At 39.8% G+C, this 16740-nt stretch overlaps 1 protein-coding gene across 1 annotated transcript in view; it reads right to left on the reverse strand.

The window, feature by feature from the left end:
* Nucleotides 1–4572: 4572 nt before the first annotated feature.
* Nucleotides 4573–16740, reverse strand: part of KAT6A (lysine acetyltransferase 6A) — a 46988-nt gene continuing 34820 nt past the window's right edge. Inside the window, exons 16-18 of the mRNA XM_064497876.1 lie at nucleotides 15831–16517; nucleotides 14716–15028; nucleotides 4573–9734 (exon numbers count right to left, since the gene is read on the reverse strand). Coding sequence (XP_064353946.1) covers nucleotides 7147–9734; nucleotides 14716–15028; nucleotides 15831–16517 — 3588 coding nt within the window. The 3' untranslated portion in view covers nucleotides 4573–7146. The remainder of the gene's footprint in view (nucleotides 9735–14715; nucleotides 15029–15830; nucleotides 16518–16740) is intronic.

Here is a 16740-nt window from a genome sequence, read left to right on the forward strand (position 1 = left end):
AGTCTCAACTGTATGCTCACTAACACAAAGGAGTACAAGGGGACTCCTAAAGCAACTGTAATCTTGCCTACATCATTCAGAAGAAGACATATCAGAAGGCAACACCGATGCAATTTAAGCCAGCTGCTCCATAGGATAACTCCTCCTGGCAGAACTAACTGAAGCTCTGGTGCAGGAAATCTGCTGTCCACTAACAATTTAATTCTTCTTATGTAACACCCTTTTCCCTCAAGATACCAGGAAGGATTTCATCCCTATCAAACTCTGGGTCCAGCATGGTTGTCCTAGTAAAACCCCAGCCGCTAGTGTTTGAAGTTATGTTTAGCTAACTCGAGGCGTGCCTGTTAACGGAGCTTCTGAGTCACTGACAGTTCTTGAAACATCTGTCTTGAATTTTGACAGCATGGTTTAAGAGACTGAGTTAACTAGAATTAGATATTTCTGCCATACACATAGGGAAAGCTATTTCTGGATTGTCCTCTGCAGGGGCTTACAAACACGATGTTCTAAGTCATGAAGTGCTTGACCTGCAATTGGTAGCAAGCTTGTGTGTGCTGTGGGTGTATGGTTGGTATTAGGGGACCAGAGCAATCTGCTGTATGTGAAGAGAAGCTCACCTTCTTTGTCATCCTTGCTGTTTCAGAATGGAGCAAGCACTTAGGACAGGACAGGTAGGAAAGTGGGAAATGGGCTTGCTAGTAATATCACTTAATTTACCATTTCATTGTTCTCCAACATTGATTTTTCTCTTGTTTGAAGATGGCGCTCAGGAAATATTTAGAACCGTAGAAAACACTTTATGGATCATATCTTCTTGCTGCTTGTTCGTGATGGACAAACATAAAAGCTATGTAAAATAGGGAAACAAAGGATGACAGAATTTCAGTAAGCAAACTTTGTCTTTTAGCTGAAAGGTACCGTGCACATGTAGTAACCAATATGTTATGAGAAAAGAAACTTTTCAAGAATCTTATTTAATTATTTTGGTTCACACCACCATATTTACCACTTTTTCCTTCAAAACAAATTAATTGTATTATGATAACCCTCTGGGACCTAAATCACAAGCTGAGACTCTACCATGTTGGACAAATCACACATACATACATACATACATACATACACACACACACACACACACACAAAAGGGATAACAGAGTCCCTGTCCAAAGGAATTTACAATGTAAACTAATTGGCAAGGGAGAACAAATGGATACTGACAGGGCAACCATTAGGAAAATAATCACACGAATGAACAAGGTCATTATGTGCCATTCCACATACACAACTCTCCTCCAGAATGAACCTTCTGTGAGGAAGGAAGCACAGAAAGAAAGGAATTCCTGTCCCTGCCTGCTGTTTCAAGAGATGAAATGTGTAGCTGCAGCCTTGTCTTGTCCTAGCTGAAAATCAATGTTTGATGAAACTGCTGAGATTCCCTGTGTTAGGGGAGAAATGATTTAACATTCCAAGCTCGATTTCAGGTAGTTATTTTTAGCCTAAATTATTCTGGCTGACATGCTGTGAAGATAAAAGATGCTGCAGGCCACACCTTAGCTGCTATAAGCTGAACCTGCCTCAGTCTGTCTGCATTCCCCAATTACTGCAGAGATCGGATCTCAGCAAGGAGCTCTACCCCAAGTTGGGAACCTAATTAAGATGGTTCCATTCTTTTTAGCATTTCCTTAATTTTCTCACTGATGAGCTTTTAGAGTTGTCAGCTGCCTTTAGACTACTGTCCTTTCAATTAGCATCTTTCAAAGCCACAACACTCATCTAGAAGTTGGTACGTTGCTGTGGGTTACATTCAAACTCTTTCCTGCACATTGATAGTAACAGAGGTTTTGGTCCACATGTCAACTAATTTAGAGCAAACCTGCCAGCGCTGAATGGGACAACTTTCACTACATCCACAGTGTGAGATCTGACTGCGTGGCAATGCACAGCCGGCAGCAGCAGCTGTTCACACCCATGCTACAAGGTACTAACAGTTCTTGCACTTCAGTACAGTCTGATTTCAACCCTGTTCTAGCCTGGCAACTCTCAAAAAACTCCACTCTTTAGTCTTCCTCTAATGGTAAGATTTGATAGTTTGCAATGACAAGATACTAAAAAAGAGGTCACCCTGTTCAAGGCTCCAAATGTGGTTATCATCAAGTTAGCCCACTCAGACAGGACTCTTTTCTTTTTTAATACAACAAACACAGAGGCTATTTACAGTGCAGTATATCTGAACAAACAATGCTCTTTATAAACATTTCCTGTGTAGCAGTTGCTGTTTATCAGCTCATTAACTCTTCAATTGCATTTCCATTATCTTATTTATAGATATCCATAAACACTTATTTTTGTACTCCGGCCTACAGAGGGAGATATAAAGTTGTTATAAACCATTATGTTCATATCTAGATGTTTGCTTTTTCTTCTTAAAACTGTTTCAACAACCTTAAGAACTGAGAAATGCACAAGAAGCTTACTTTAAATGTATTATTAGCACTGGCCCTGTTCGTCCCAAGCTTGGCAGCTTCTGATTAAGCATTGCAAAGTTCTCAAAACAATTGAGAAGCATTTCACATCAGCAGGTGTGACCATAATTTGGTACCAGGACAGCAGGTAAAACCTTTGAATTGCCCTGCTTGTCAGTTTACAAAACAAACATTTTGCCAGAACAGAACTGTATGCTGTCATTTCACAGAAGTGATTTGCCATGACCATTTTGGATTTGAGTTACCTAAAGCAACAGAATTATCAGAATTATGTTCTAGTCCAATCATTCAGCACATTAATTTTTGAAATCTAAGCCATTTCCAATTGCTGGAAGAAATATACTTGCTTTCAGTTGATATTTTATTTTTAAATCCCATATTGTACCCTAAAAATGAGAGATGTTTCTGAAAATTGGTAAGAAATAAAGGCAGCCTTAGGCAGGGATTCTTTGTAGATAGCTATCAACCCAAGCACATTTTAGTGGTCAAATTAAACCCCATAAATTCAGTATATACAGAAAATAACAAGCAAAAAAAAAAACAAACAAAAAAAAACAAAAAAAAACCCAAAGATCCCAAACCTTAGTCATTTAACAATGAGAAAACTAGGGCACATTTTGGGGGGAGAGTGGGGAACCCCACCACCTCACAACTTTGCTACTCAACAATAACAAAGCTTCCTTTAAATAACATCTTAAAAAAAGTTATGAGTGACTGAACACAGCTCTCTGGCATAGAATGGCTAACCCAGTCTCCACTCCGGCACTGACAAGAAGGTAATATACACACATGCATGTGCACAGGATGCATTTATTGAGCTCCTGACAACTTACCTGTAACACTCTCGGTGTACATTACTGTAATTCACAAGTGATTAAAGTTGTAGTGAAAACCTTATCTCAGATCACCCTGTCTCCCTCTCCTTCCTGCTTGAACACCCTAAAACTATTGGGGAAAAAATGAACAAGTCAACCAGGAGAGTCCTTTACGATTAGCTTCTATTTGTATCTCTATAGACTTACACGTTTACATCTGAAAATTCAGATCTCTCAATAAAACAACTATAATGAATTCAAAGAAAAATACATCAGGGTAAAGGAAGATTCGGCAACGTCCTCACCTTATATAAATTTAGTATCTCCAGTTCAAACCGGAATAAAAATAATGTTATTGAATCTCAAGGTCCTTTTCATTTATTTACCAATACACAATCACAGTTTGCTTACTTCAAGAAATACTTGTGAAAACACTTCTGTGGAAAAGCCTTTAGCAGAGCCTCTTGTCCCCACTTGGCTCCCTCACAGCTCCCTGCTCGCTACTCCCCAGAGCTGCTGGGCTGCAGGAAGGGCTGCAGCAGGCCAGGCACCGGTACCCCACAAAACCCTGCCAGCCACCAGAAACAACGGGCAAAAGTCTGCTCTTGAATTGCTAAAGGGAGCTGAGCTAATGATTATTATCTGTCACAGAGTTTCCCTAGATGAAATTTTGGTGATAATCACACAGCAAGTGAAACTTTGCTTCCATCTAGTGTTTTGAAAGTTGTAAGTTTGCTGAGGAAAAACTCTGCAAGCATACCCTAAGAGGTCCCAGAAGAAGTGGCATAATGGGACAGCGCTATTTATTTAAAGCTCATGACTGATCCAGTTCTGCCTTAAAGCTGCAGGGTAACTCTGCTGCTAACTGTTAAGATCAAAAAGCAATTTGAAACCAGAAGGGGAGGGGGGGAAAGCTTAAAATACACTTTGAGATTTTTTTAGTGCACAAGTCAAAACTCTCAAGATGATTTTACAAACAAATGCTGATGAAAAACAGCTAACGCATTTAGCTTAAGGTTTTGGCTGACCCTGCAGAGAAGAATTTAAAACTAAAGATTTCTGGAGAAGCTTTTTTTTTTTTTTTTTTTTTTTAATCTCTGAATAGAAACTGTAAATCAAAAATTAATATTGTCAGAGAACGTGCATCTAAATTCCAAGTACCGCCTCTCTTCTAGATCAAAAGACACACAGGGAATCATTCCCAGGCCCAAATATCAGTGGAAAAGTTCAGTGCTCAAATGAAAGAAAAAAATCCTCATGCACAACAGACATCCAAAATGGCTCAACATAATTTATTTTTTATGTTAAAATGTACAGAGTTCTTTTGAAAGTACTTGCTAGAAAGGGAAAAAAAAGTGATATTACATACAAGGAGAGGAAGGGAGACCATCTGGCCAGGAGCGCATGACATGGAGAATTACAAAGGCATCTAGGCACCCCTTCCCCTTAGCTTACAAGTCACCATGAACAAAGTACAAAGAGGTTACAAAACAGGAAAAGCAAATATAAACAGACAGGAATAGACTCAGCTTCATTTGTACATGCGGCTTTTAGAGGCATCTGGAGCTCCTATTCACACACTCTAGAGATCTCTTTAAAGAGAATTTTTATCTTTCTTAAAATAGTTTTTAATATTCTACAACAAAGATAAAAAATTTTAAAGATGGAATGAAATGAAAAAGCTCTTATTTTAAAAGGCATCAAAGTCACTAACAGTGAGATTTTTTTTAATTTCTTTTAGAAGATTACCCAAGTTATCTTGCTAAAAATACATTTTTTTTTAAACAGAAGTGAAAAAATGGTAGGTACCAATATTACTGCGTTGGATAATTTCTTTTTATATATAGAAAAGAACATTTTTTCTACAATAGTTCTACAGTCACAAAGGCTTGTGGAAAAGGGAGCTGCCCAATTGATTAAAAAAAAAAAAAATACAAAACCAAACCAAACCAAACAGCAAACAAACTAAATTCACGGCCCTCATTTCAACAGCTTCTCCTCCCATCTCAGACCCCTACCCCAGCCCACACCCCCCTCCAGCAACCAGGAAGCAGTGACACAGCTGAAGATCTAGAAAGGAGAGGGCAGCACAGTGCGCTTTCTACATGGGTGATTTGGAACTGGAATCGTATATACAGAGAAATGGGGTCCTACACAGCCTTGTACATGCTCAAAACCAAAGAGAAATAAAAAGTGGAAGTCCTTTGTATTCTGCTTTTTATGGTTAGCAGTTATTGGAGGAAAGTCCATTTTAGTGCATCTGAAGAAACCCCAACTTTCATTTGGATTCTTTTGGTTTAAAAACAAAAGAAATTAGTCTTATTAATGTGTCTGTATTTCTACTTCATATACAACAACAACATCAACATCAACAAAAAAAAGAACTTTACATTAAAGGGTGAATAATGCTGTCCCTTTTTGTATTGGGTGACATGCCAGCAGGTACTGTCTCTATCACAGAGCAGTGTAGTCAAAAAAAAGAATGGATTATGCAGTAATAAACGGCCAAATCCTGCTGCCTACCTCCTACTGTGGTGTTCAGACTGTTTCACTCCTGTAAAACAGGCTGATTCCCTTCATTTCCCACACTAGCTCAAAAGTGTGGCTATCCCTATAGAGTGGTGTCAAACACAGCTGAAGAATCAGGGAAGTATCTGCTTAAGAACACTGACTCCCCCAGAAAGCAGCACATTCAGCAATTTCCTACCACATACCAGGAATGGAAGAGTGACAAGGACACCACAGGTTTCCTCTCAAGTCACTTAAAACATACAGTTCATCTTCCAAGAACAGGCAAGTAAAGATATTAAGAGGCAGACCACTGGAAACAGCTGCTCTTGAGCTCAGCCTGACTCCAAGGCTCAGAACCAAGACCCTCAGCTTTTCAAAGTACATACTAAAACAGAGTTTGGGATTTCAGAGTTATGGCTGACTTGCAGTTCACCAAAACAAGAGCCTGCAGCCATTTTCTTGTCCTAATAGACAGTAACCACCTTATCCTCCTCATGACTGCATGAGGGATATAAACAGCTCTCTCCAGAGATGCTTCTACTAGTTCAGTGACAGAACATGTGTGTGCGCGCATGCACGCGTGCATGTGTGCATGCACGAGTGCATTTCTGAGTGGTGAATGGGATCATTCAAAAGTTACATTATATTTTCAGAATGAAACATACAGACTATTTCAATTAATTCATCTACAAAAACACCAGTGTGAATAGAATTTATTGTTTACATATAACTCCAAATGTTACTGAGGGTGAGGGAGTCAGGGAAAGTTAATAATGAAAAAAATTTCCTGACTTGCAGAAATAAAGAGCTTCGTTTATCCTCCGTGTCCCCTTCTGAGTCTCCCAATAAGTGCCTCCTGCTAGAAGTAGAAAATGCTAGGTGGGGTTTAGAGGGAAGGGTTGTTACCCTTTGAGATTTCAGACATTTTACATGACCGCAGCACTCGGAACTGCTTACAGAGGGGCACAGGAGAGGGAGAAGAACATACATTTGAAAAAAAATTTAGAAAGATGATTTCACTGTTGCACATATTATGCCCAAGTGGTCAAAGTAAGGCTCTTTTAAATTATGAAAAGATTTTGTGCATGTTTTCCCCCTAAAAAACATTTGTAAATGACTTTAGCTGTAAAATGTTTCAGGATTGTGAAGAAAACAAAAACCCAGAACAAAAAACAAAGACCAGGCTTCCTAAAAAATAAAATAAACCAAAGAAAATCCCTCTAAATCTACAGCAATATTTTAACTGGAAAAAGGTCCATTTTCTCTGGTTCGTCAGTATAAAAGGTTCCTTTATTTATATATATTTAAGTTTTTAGGTTGCAAGTTCATCTTGCTCATCTTCTCATGTACGGTCCATTGAGAGACTGCTTGGGCACCCCAGCAGCATTCATGTAGCTGTGATGGGAGGGGCCAGTGTACATCATGTTTCCATGAGGATTTGGCTGCATAGGCTGCTGGGTATAGGCCTGGCTCCCCATCATTCCCATCTGCATCTGCATAGGATACTGTGCTGTCTGGTTCATGTAGGCAGGGTTACTATGGTAACTGCTGTTCATCATGGGCTGTGTCATTCTGTAGCTGTTCATGGCATTCAGGGTGTTCATATTCATGGAATTAACATTGTAAGGGGTGGTTGGCATTAGGTTGACTCCCATGTTCATACCCCGTTGAACAGCTAATGTACGAGGGCCAGCCTGCATGGCAACTGCAGGTGGGCTGCGGCCATAGAGCTGCTGCTGGTGCGCAGTTGCGGAGGGCAGTGGTGCTGATTTAGAGCGAATGGAAATATGCCCTTTGACTGGCATTTGCCCCTGCAACCTCTGCGTATGTGGAATACCAATATTGGTAGCAGACATATTACACTGAAGCAGAGGTGACGTGAGGTTCATGGTGGTGGATGCCAAGTTTGGTGGGGGTGTCATGGTAGCTTGTGCTTGTGGTGTCCCAGCTAATGGATGTGAGGGAGCTAGCTGAGCTAATCCTGTGTTGGACAGAGAAACACTGGTTGCATAGGAAGTCACAGCAGGAGAATGGCTATAAGGCATGGCATGAGGGTCCATAATGGTGTTTGTCAGCTGCTGCAACTTGGCTAAACTGAATGTGGCTGATGGTTGTGAATAGCTCCCAGCCCCAAAATCCCCTGGAATCCTCTCATAGATACTTATGTTACCAGTGCTTCCTGATTCAGGTATTTCCATGATCATAGGTGCTGGAGTGAAGCTGTTGTTCATGCTACACTGAGACAGTGGAGGTTGCTGCTGAGGTGGAGGTGGGGGCTGTGGTTGCTGTGACTGAGGCTGTTGCTGTTGTGGCTGTGTTGTTGGTTGCTGGTTACTAGGAGGCCTTTCTACCACACAGCTCTGAGGTGACTTGATATTGCAGTTTGCTGCAGGCTGGACGCTGCTTTGCTGCATCATGCTGCAACTGTTGCCAATGTTTGCCATTTGCTGAGTGACAACACAACTGTTCTGCGTGAGGCTGCTAGAAGACGACAATCCCCCGTAGGAACAGCTGCTCTGGGAAGAGTTATTTCCACAAATGCTGCCTCCCATAGTGGAGTCATAACTGCTGGGGTTTTCATAATTCTCTGTGGTGCTCTCAATGCTACCAAGGTCACTGAAGCCACTATCCACCACCTGCTGAGAGTGGTCTGATACAGAAGGCACATCCATCATGGGGCTGGTCTCCATGTTCTGCATAGAGGGTGCGGACAGGGATCCTTGTTCAGGACTTATCTGGGTGTAACTGCTCTCCAGAGCAGGCACATTTGGGCTGCTGACAGAACGCACAGATTGGCTGGGGTGGGACTGAACGGAGGATATTGGACTGTTGTGTTCTGAGGCCTGGCAATCTTCAACCATTGATATTTGAGGATCTTCCTCAGTCTGGGTGTAACTCTGCAGAGTCTGACAAGCTGCAAGAGTTTCTTCACAGTCCTGGTAAGCTACATCATGCTCATTGCTCTCCTCCTGTGTCAAGGACTGGACTGCTTGAACAGTTTCTAGATCTAGTTCACTATGAGGAATCTCCTCTTCTTCCTTTAATTCAATTAACCCTTCTTTATTACTTTGCTCTTCTTCGTGATCATCTTCAGATCCAGGGACATGCTCTGAGCCCACTGATGTCTCATTAGAAGTCTGCTCTTCCTCAGAATCTGCCTCTGCTTCATCTTTTCCTTTTGCATCCTCTCTACTGCTTGATATGCTTGTTTCTAAAAAACATTCTTGCACATCAGGCTCTTCCTTCACCCCTTCTCTCACAGGCTGTTCCTCCAATTCTTTCTTCTTCAGAGACTCCAGATGACCATCATCTTCATCATCGGCATCATGGTCTTCGTTTTGATTCGTCACTACTGCAACTTCATCTTCCTCCTCATGGTCATGCTCAGGTTCTTCTAGTTCTTGCTGTTCTTCTTCTGATTGCCTTTGTTCTTCTGAAACCCGTGGCTTCTCCTCTACCTCCTCCTCTATTTCAGGCTCTTTAACTTCTGGCGCTGGACTGCTGCTGCTGTCCACAGGAGAAACTGCCCTTACCTCACTGCTGGTTGTATCTTCCTCTTCCCCCTCTCCCACTTCTTCTGCTTCCATATTCACATCTTCTTCTTTCCTTTCCTCAATAAGGGGCAACTCTTCTTTTTGCTCAACACTTTCCTCTATATCTGAAATTTTGGGCTTACGCCCTGTTTTTGAGCTAGCTACCGCTGCATCAATTCCCTCATCCTGAACAGATGGTGTCACTTTTTCCCGGTTCAGTTTAAAACCTGGTTTTCGTCCAGGTCTTTTCTTCCAGTGGATTGGTTTTCGGCTTTTGCCTTTTGGCCATCCCTTCTTCTTTTTCATGGGTGTAGAAGTATCTGGTTCCAGTGAAGAATCCTTTGCTTCACATTTTCTCAGCACAGATAATGGTTTCAAGGTTGGGGTGCCTGAAAACATAAATGGAAAGACACTGTTCAAATATTTTGTTTTACCTGAGCATTCATGGAAGCTTTCCCAAGTATCCCATCATGTTTATCAATTTCATATACCAATAATAGCTTAGAGAAATATTGCAAAGGGTAACAAGAAGAATCAAGGTCTGCTCATTAGCAATCACATTACACATTACATTTTCAAAGAACCTTCTTTCCAGGTTTTGCATGGTCAGAGCTTTGAGCTTTTAATATACAATCCAAATTAAATGCTGGGCTACATGATGAAGTCCTGGAAAGACTAGCCACCCAATGCAAGTGTTACTTATACGATACGTTCATAAATGAAAATGTTCCAGAGTAGGGGAACACATGAAGTTATAATAAAAGCATGTTACATTTAGATCTGTATTTCATGTATCTGATGAAGGAAAGAAATATTTCAGCTTTTTGTCATGGCTTACATTTTAAAATGCCAACAAATACACAGATGCCTGAATTTGGCTGCAAAATGTTTTGTGTATTTGAGCAAACGTTAAAAGGAAGCAGAATTCATTTCTTATCTGACTTCTTTGTGATGGAACAATTCCTGCATTTCAGCGGCTTTCCAAATCCTAGGATATATTCATAGCTTATACAGCCAGAAAGAAATGTTATGATTGCTTACTGAAAACTTACTGAACAGTGTAAGGCCTTCCCTGAGTTAATTCTGTTTTGAACCTGTCAATTAGGATAATCAATGACTTTTTACACAACTGTTGGTAAATTGCCACAATAGTTAACCACTGACATTGGTAAATACTCACACCTTGCCATCTGAATTTCTGCCTTCAGACACTAGCTTTTCTTAATCTGATTTTGGATTAAATTTTCTTTTCTCTGCTAGGCAGAGAATCTCTCTTATGAAAAATAGTTCCCACACAAGTAATTTGTAAACTTGTTAGGTCATCCTTTTTCCTTTGCTTATGATCTAAGCTGACTGAATTCTTTGAATCTATCACTTAAAAAATTTCCAATGCCTTAATCAGCTCATGACTGTGCTTTCAACTATCTCAGTTTGTCAATACTCGTACCAAATGTAAATAACTGAGTAAAGACAGTAGTAGCAGCTAAAGCTAAACAGAGATGACAGAAGGTGCCTACATTACTGAGATTTCCTGTTCACATATTAAAGGATCATCTGAGTCTCTTTGGCTTTGAGCTAGGAAATCATTCTCTGCTAACTACTGGACATGACCTTCAAATGCTCTCTCAGAAACCATGTCAGTGCCATGCCCTCCACTTCATTTATCAAGTCCCCAAATTTCCTTTCAGCTGCTACCTTACTTCTATTTTATAGATAAATAGTAAACAAACAAACAAACAAAAACAAAACCCCGAAACCAATCTCCTTTGGACCCCAAAGAATAACAAAGCTGCTCAATTACTCCTTGTTTACAATTTGATTAATTTAATATGTACTAGCTTCATTCCATAACATTTCAGTTTAATTGACTTTTAATCAAAACCATTTAAACACCTCACAAAGCACTAGGTAGGTAACATCAATCACCCGTATTAACCAAGCTATAAGCTTACAAAAATGTATCGTATTGTCTGACAAAACCTATTTCTCACAAACCAATGTTCAGTTGTATTAAGTAAATAACCATCCCTTGACTTTTTACTGGGTCACAAATCAGCCATCCTACTGTTTAAATCAGGATCGATGTCAGGGTAATGGGTGGGTAGTCGGCTGGGTCATCCTACTATACGGATATAAGATCAAATTTCCCCCCAGATTCAGAGCAGATATAGTCACATTTCTGCCTTCCTACCATCATGAAAAATGTTGCCGATTCCATGCTATACAATTCCCAAGCATTATTGTAATAGGAGCTTTGTAAATCCACACTTATGCAAAGAATTCAACCAAGGTAAAACTGAATAATATATAGTCCAAGTAGTCCACAAACACTTCTTACAAACTTATCAAAGGTCAGCTGAGTTACTCTTGCCCTTTGCTCAAGTCTGTGAAGTGATTGGGATGTTAACAGTGTTCTGGGTTGTCAGAAGTTACTCAGCATTCTTAGAAGCAAGTTCATCCACAATTAGTCACTTAGAAAAAAAAAGTTATTCACTTTCCATTGAAATGCTATTATTTTAACCTAGAAATACACCATATATTAGGTCCGAGAAGTTCAGACAGGCAGTTACTCTAAATACCTCTGACCATAAGCATCTTGTAAAAATTCTGGGTATTAAAGAAAAGAATTCAAAACAAACACTGAGTTCAGAGTTCAACAATCCCTTGAAGTCATCCATAAAACAAATATTCGGAACATGAATAAAAAAAGGATCTGCCAAAGCCAGAATATCATTGGGCAGGCAGAAGAAAACATGACCTTCACAGAATTTGTTAAAGCATTAACACTTAACTCCTCCTTTCACATTTCCAATCTACTACAGAAGATTAGCCTTTAGTATCTCCTCGGTAAAGACCCCATGCTTTTATGTGCCCTGTCAAGGATTTAATATTTTTAAGAATACAAAAACAAAAGTCAATGATCTTACGATGGCAGGCTCCCCTTATAATAATGCAATATTTTTATCATATACAGTCGACTCTGTCCTTGCAAAAAAATATGGATTTTACGACCAGTCAATTTCATCCACCTTGTTTTCAAGGATGTTGAGATACACACATGCTCATTCAGATGACTTAGCTAAAAGAGTATGCAGTTAAGCTTGGAAAGAAAATCCTTACGGTTTTCACATTTGGAATAAAACTTACAGGTAGAACCAGGAAAACCAAAATAATGTGGTCCAACCTATTAAAGAGCTTCACCTTCTCCCATGCAAAAGTAACCAAATTGCACAGAACTAGTAGAATACAGGGAGACAAGGTTTATTTATTTTCCACAGCATAGAACACATTCTCTCTTCAGAATGCCAAATCCTTTTAAAATACTGACCTCAAATCATAATACCACACTCCATTCTCACTTTGGCCCCAAAAGCAATCAGAACCAATTCAAATTCTGATCACACACCAGATTTTGGAGACTGCAATGTTACATCTCAGGGAATTTATAAAACAACTTCCACGCATTGCCTTAACCAGAGACAAAGTTCTCATGGAAAATCTAAGCCAAACCACCCTTAGTCAGAACATTTAAAACAAAAAGAACCACACACACACAAGCAGGTTTCTGTAGCTAAGGTAAAACTTCCAAAGAATCTAAGCTTCCTATAAATACTAACTCTTGTAGTTATGACTAAGATATTCTAAATTTGAACCACGTATAAGTGACTGCAATAATATATTTGTGAATTGTAATAAAGCAGTGAATGCCCTCCCGCAACAGCTTAACTCTTTATTCAAAATGGCCAGCATTACGCTATTTACAATGACTAAATCATTATCCTCATCCACTAACATCTGTTTAGATAGAAATTTTATTTTCTTTAATATCAGTGCAGTTTTACTATATTTGTGTAAAGGCACCTGTGTCAAAGTCATAAAAAGCAAACAGATACCATATGATTCGAGAAGCAGAAATATCCTAGAACAGCAGGCTTATTACTGGCACCTTGTTACCTTAGAGTTAGTGACAAATTTGTAGAAGTTCAGGAAAAAAAATCAAGTGAAGTGACACTAGGGAATAGGAAGCACTGAATTACAGGGGGAGAGTAAGAAAGTAAAATATTTGTAAAGTAGGTAAGGAAGAAGTTTTTCACTGTAGTTCATAGTGGATGCAACTTAAAACAGTGGTTTTCCAAATGTCATGCATGACCCCTGGGGTTATGGACTATCTGTAACCTGCAAAAAATCGTTAAAAAACACTGCTTAAATACCATTGCATTTTAAAGGCAATATGTGTGTGTGAAATCTCTAAAGGGATCTGCATCTCCACCAGAAAACATCCAGAAGAACACAAAAAGATTGAAAAACATTTATCTAACAGGTCTGCTTCCAACTGTACAGTCTTATTAATGGTGCAGGAGTACCATAAGATATATTTCATGAGCAATCTGATCAAAAGAGAATTTACAAAACAGAAATACAGTATGTGTTGATTGGAAACAAATGTCCACTGAACAGCAAACTTAATGCTGCATTAACATGTGTTTGCACTCAATTTACATAGTTATATATTATTATAAGGATTTAAGGTTAACTGATGCTAAATGAATAGTACAGGTGACTATAATCACTTTGATATCTTCAGTATTTAAGTACCTTTAGAGAAAAATTCTCTTCTGCTAACCAAAGGCCAGTTGAAAGCCATAAATTAATGAGTTAGTTCCAGTAACAATCATTTATAGCGGGATAAGAACACCATACATCTTTCTCATACAGTTCTCTATTTTTATTTGGCTGCTTGCCTTGCACTACATAGGCCATCGAGAAGTTCTCTTGGGAACATGATGTATTGAGCAATAACAGAATAAGGAAGATTACTAATGGAATATCTGAAAGACAGATGTTTATTTTGCATCTTCAATGCACTCTAAATAAAAACATTTGGTTAGAACTGGTTATTTTGTGAATTGAAGGTTCAGAGAACTTTAAGGAGATATGAAAGTTGAGAGGATGAAGTTGAGAGGAATTTGATGAAGAACAGTATCCCAAAACAGATCACTTGTTATTTTTCTTTGTCTTTGTTGGGGGACTCTGAGGGCTCTTTAATTCGTTTCTGCTTTTTTTCTCTAAAGTGACCTTGTCGCATAACCTTTTCCACAACCACAGACATCAATTCCACTGGAAAAGCTGAATCTGAAAATGACCTGTTATCAGTTCATTGGTGATGAGATAGTTAAACACAAGCACCATGTTTCTGTGAGACTTTGGAATATTTTAGGCTGGTTTGACTGGTGATTTATGCCTAACCCTGTATTTTGGCTGGAAGTTACAAAGCAAGGTAAACAACTTCTTCCATCATCAGCTATTATCATCTGACACTGATGCACCCTTATCTATATCAAACTTTCAACTGCATACCATCAAACATACCATTAGTGTCATCAGACTCCTCCTCATCTTTGGACTTCCTCTTAGAAGAAGGTCTGCGCCTAAGGGTGTCTTGTGGGGGTAAGTGCCGAAAGTATCCACTAGGCAAAAGTTCATTCTCCTCCTCTTCTTCTTCCTCCTCTTCCTCCTCCTCAATCTCAAAGGTAGGCTCTAATCGGGGCATTGGTCGTTCAGAGTCTGAGTCCTCAAATGGTTCATCCAGTACTTCTGTGGTCTCAGAGATCGTTTCAGTGACCACACTGCTGTTGTGGTGCTTACGCTTGCGGACTCGCCTCTTCCGATGAAGAATTGGTTTCTGAAAGGGGAAGGTGGGAGACGAGAAGACATTTTTATCATGCATAGTTGAAATAAAACACTGCTAAACAGAAAACATGAACTGCAGAGCTCAACGCTAAACAGAACCAGAGAGGTTCCTTCTGGAATCCAGAATTCACAGAAAACACTGACCAGTGTTTCAGTTAGACAGATGTCAAATACAATGCAAGACCACTGACTCCCCTCAAGATTAGGAGACTGGCATCAGCGTAATGATAGAACCCATTTGAACAGCTGAAGCTTAATAACCCATCCATGACCTTATACATAACAGTTAAAAGTTCACAGTCATTACAACATAGATATGAACAGTTTACAATGAGCTGCAAAGATGATATAGAAGATAACTTTTTATTGCAGCATCCCATGAAGAGAGGATTTTCTTGCTCATGTTTATAGAATTCACACCTCCAAGGTAAATCATTCCAAAGCCTTCATGCCATGATTCTAGTTGTTTAGGTAACGTTTGTGTTTCGAAAGTTTCCTTTACAAGTAGGACTTATCTGTTTTTATTTGGTGTGACGGAATACATCTTTAACAACTGAGGTGAGAAAAATCAAAAGCACAAATAGCAGCAAGTACTCTCCAGCCGCTATACCACTGTTTCCCTAGAGACAATAGTCCTGCAGACATTTCTGGAAAAAACTGTGCAGATGCTACTTGTACACTTAATACACATTTCATGAGCTGCACTGACCCTCAAGATAGCACCAACATATTGAAAAAACAGACTGCATAACATAGTCAGAGACAAAAGAAAAAAGAAAAAAAGAAACACACACCTTTCGTTTTAATGTTGGCTTTGTGAGAACTGGTGGAGAGTCTGATCGAGGACTCACAGGCTCATCTTCCTCCTCTTCACTACTTTCACTAAAACACCTCAGAAGTGTACTGTCGCTGTAGCGGCGGGGTAATCTGTCGCAGTCTTCTGAGAATCTGCACTTCAGTGGCTCAGTGTTCTTTTTCAACTGCCCTCTCCACCTTTCCATACCTTCACTGTACCGCCGACGGGGCATCGCAGATTTTTCACCTTTGCCATACTGCCCCTGGGAAGCTGCAGATTTTTCCTCATCTTCACAATACCGGCCCCTTGGGACTGGAGATTTCTCCTCACATTCACCACATCTTCCCTGTAAGGCTGCTGACTTCTCCTCACATTCGCTGCACCGGCCTCGGGAGGCTGCTGACTTCTCCTCACATTCGCTGCAACGCCCACTGGGAACTGCTGTCTTCTCTTCAACGGGCAATTTCGGTTCCTCCTCACAAAAGGGCTCCCGCAGTTTTTTGCCCTTGCGGCTCCATCGACCTCTTCGTGATGGCTGACTGTTTGCAGGAAGACTATCCAGAGGAAGAATGTGCTTGTTTGGCCGCGTAGAATTGGCTGGAGCAACAATGTCTGGCTTTTTTTCATTCTCTGTAGGAGAATAAGGCTCTTGCTCCTTCTTCTCCCATGATACAGATTTTACCATCTGATTTAAATAAAAACAAATAGGTTTCACACTTCCTATTTAAGTATACACATCCATCCTGAATTCTATTCAGAGGAAGCTTCTGAACAAAAAGGAATAAAACTAAAAAACAAATGCACTCAGAAAAGTTTAACAAGAATGATGACAAACAAATTGACCTTACGAGATTCTAACAGTGCCAACTGCAACTCCTTCCCCTCTCAAGTGATAATGTATCTCAATT

Source organism: Dromaius novaehollandiae, chromosome 26, assembly GCF_036370855.1.
Source record: "Dromaius novaehollandiae isolate bDroNov1 chromosome 26, bDroNov1.hap1, whole genome shotgun sequence".
In the NCBI taxonomy this organism is placed as follows: domain Eukaryota; kingdom Metazoa; phylum Chordata; class Aves; order Casuariiformes; family Dromaiidae; genus Dromaius; species Dromaius novaehollandiae.